The sequence below is a fragment of the Zingiber officinale genome, chromosome 1A (assembly GCF_018446385.1).
Source record: "Zingiber officinale cultivar Zhangliang chromosome 1A, Zo_v1.1, whole genome shotgun sequence".
Taxonomy (NCBI): Eukaryota; Viridiplantae; Streptophyta; class Magnoliopsida; order Zingiberales; family Zingiberaceae; genus Zingiber; species Zingiber officinale.
The window spans coordinates 180,967,713-180,970,248 of NC_055987.1; the positions used below are offsets into that span (position 1 = coordinate 180,967,713).

A 2,536-nucleotide genomic window follows, 5' to 3' on the forward strand; every position below is an offset into this window, starting at 1 on the left:
TCTTACTCATATCTCCTAGAGAAGACCGGATGCAGTTATCCCTCCGGCTGGATTACCGAGTCACCAACAACGAAGCTGAGTATGAGGTGCTCATAGCCGGCCTACAAGCTACTTGGCATGTTGGTGCCACCAAAGTACTCATATACTCAGACTCACAGTTGGATGCCCAACAGTTGAACGGAGCGTTCGAGATCAATAGCACGCGGCTTAGGCTATTTACGGAGGCCTTCGACAAGATCAAGGCAAACTTTCAAGAGGTTGTCATACACAAGATTCCCCGATCAGAGAACCAAACAGCAGATGAACTGGCAAAACTAGCCAGTGCAATGACGCCGATCGTCACCAGTTGCCCCATCGAGCAGGTCTCTCTAGTGGCGCACATTGACCGATCAGGAGAGATACCATTTCCGAAAGATTGGAGAACACCCATCATTGAGTTCCTCTAATTAGAGGGTCAGCAGGGAAACCATGAAGCTGATCGAACTCTGAGGAAGCGAGCCGCTCGGTTCACATTAGTAGGCGAGCAATTATATAAAAAGGCATTTTCACGCCCTCTGCTTAAGTGTGTGGGTACTGAGGATGCTGAATATATCCTTCAAGAGGTACATCAGGGTTCTTGCGGAGGACATCCAAGTGGCCGGTCACTGGCACAGAAAGTTATTCTGGCCGAATACTTCTGGCTAACACTTCAGGAAGACGCGACCCGAGTGGTGACCACTTGCTTATCCTGTCAAAGGCACCACAATTTGACACATCAACCAGCCGCCGAAATGAAAACATTCACTGTCGCATGCCCGTTCGACCAATGGGGAATGGACATAGTCAGCCCTTTTCCTATGGCGACCGGCCAAAGAAAGTTCCTGCTCGTAGCTGTGGATTACTTCTCAAAATAGGTGAAAGCCGAGCCGCTAGCAAGGATAACGGAAAGTATGGTCAAGAAGTTCATATGGCAGAATATCATTTGTCGATTCAGTATTCCTCGTCGGCTCGTCTCGGATAATGGGAGGTAGTTCACAGGTCAAGAGCTAAAGGAATGGTGTGATGGTTATGACATACAACAAGTTTTTACCTCCGTGGCCTACCCCCAGAGCAACGGACAAGCTGAGGTTACCAACCGGGAAATCCTTCGAATACTGTGTGTGCGGCTCGACCATCTGGGAGGCAGTTGGGTGGACGAATTGCCTAGCGTATTATGGGCACTACGAATGACCCCCAAAGAGGGAACTGACCTCACTCCTTTCCATCTGGTGTATGGCGGGGAAGTTGTTGTCCCCGTGGAAATTGGCGTTGAGTCCGATCAGGTGTTGCACTACGACGAGGGAAATGACGAAAGGAGACAGATGGAACTCGACATGATCGACGAGGCTCGCGACAAGGCGGCTGCCCGGCTTGTAGCATACCGACAGAGAATGCGGCAAAGTTATAATTGACGGGTAATCCCTAGATCTTTTCAGGTGGGCGATCTAGTCTGGAAAAGGGTTAAGCCGGTCGGCGACGTCAAAAAGTTGGAAACTCCATGGGCAGGCTCATTTAAAGTGGTGGAGAAGCTACAATCAGGCGCCTGCTATTTGGAAGATGCGAAAGGGAGAAGGCTGGATCAACCGTAGAACGCAAACCACCACCAACCTTACAGAGCCAGATGAGAGGTGTGCGAGTGAATTTATATACCCTTGCATGTATGTATTCTTGTTAGACGTAGGAAGGAAAGAAAAAATTCGATTTCACCAATCCATTTCTTAATGAGCGTGTCATCGGCGGTCGGGCGGCGACCTTAAACCCTCGCATCATCGGCAGTCGAGCGGAGACCTTAAACCCTCGCGTCATCGGCGGTCAAGCGGCGACCTTAAACCCTCACGTCATCGGCGGTCGAGTGACGACCTTAAACCCTCACGCCCACTGAATCACATCCAAATCGCCAGTTAAGTAAGCGAGGATGGAGACGATCGCTTTCACATTCGAAAGACAAACGGAAAACGGCAAAAGAACATTAAAAATAGGACAGGCCTCAAGTTCCGCTAAAAAGTTTACACCGATGGGATGAAAGCGAAACGAAAGTAGAACCAAAAAACCCCCAAACAAAGCATACAAGGAAATGTCAACATTCATTCCAAGTAATCCAGATCGTTGTCTGGAATGGAGTCGTTGAGCTGGTCGCGGTCAATGACAGTGCTTGGTAGATCGGCGGGCAGGTGCCCCTTCTTCTTAAGTTGGTAAAAAATGTTGTCAACGACAAGTCCAAAGAGTCGAAGAAGCCAAGCAATGAACTTGTCAACAAAGGTGTCTGATCGGATATAGGCCACCTTCATTTCTTCGAAGCGGCTGGGCTCGTTTTCTTTATGCGCCTCCAAGGCCGATCGGGCGCTCTCCAAGTCCGCCTTCACCACCACAAGATCGACATCCTTGTCAGACAACTGGCTCCTCAAAGAGGCTTCCTCGGACTTGCGGGTTTGCCTCTCGGACGCCAGAAGACCCTTCGCCTTCTTCAGTTCGTCTTCTATCTACTGCATCTTTTGCTCGAGAGCCCGAGCCTCCACGT

At 49.8% G+C, this 2,536-nt stretch overlaps 1 protein-coding gene across 1 annotated transcript; it reads left to right on the plus strand.

Moving 5' to 3' along the window:
* Window positions 1–1,205: 1,205 nt before the first annotated feature.
* Window positions 1,206–1,607, plus strand: LOC122007479. Its single transcript, XM_042563291.1, has 2 exons — window positions 1,206–1,391; window positions 1,455–1,607. The coding sequence occupies exons 1-2, from the start codon at window positions 1,206–1,208 to the stop codon at window positions 1,605–1,607; spliced, it is 339 nt and encodes a 112-aa protein (XP_042419225.1).
* Window positions 1,608–2,536: the final 929 nt, after the last annotated feature.

Excerpts from the sequence above, each read along its gene's own strand:
- LOC122007479 (XM_042563291.1), top strand. The coding sequence starts at position 1,206 with ATGACCCCCAAAGAGGGAACTGACCTCACTCCTTTCCATCTGGTGTAT. Across the intron at positions 1,392-1,454 it reads ACAAGGCGGCTGCCCGGCTT|GTGGGCGATCTAGTCTGGAA; the intron begins GTAGCATACCGA and ends AGATCTTTTCAG.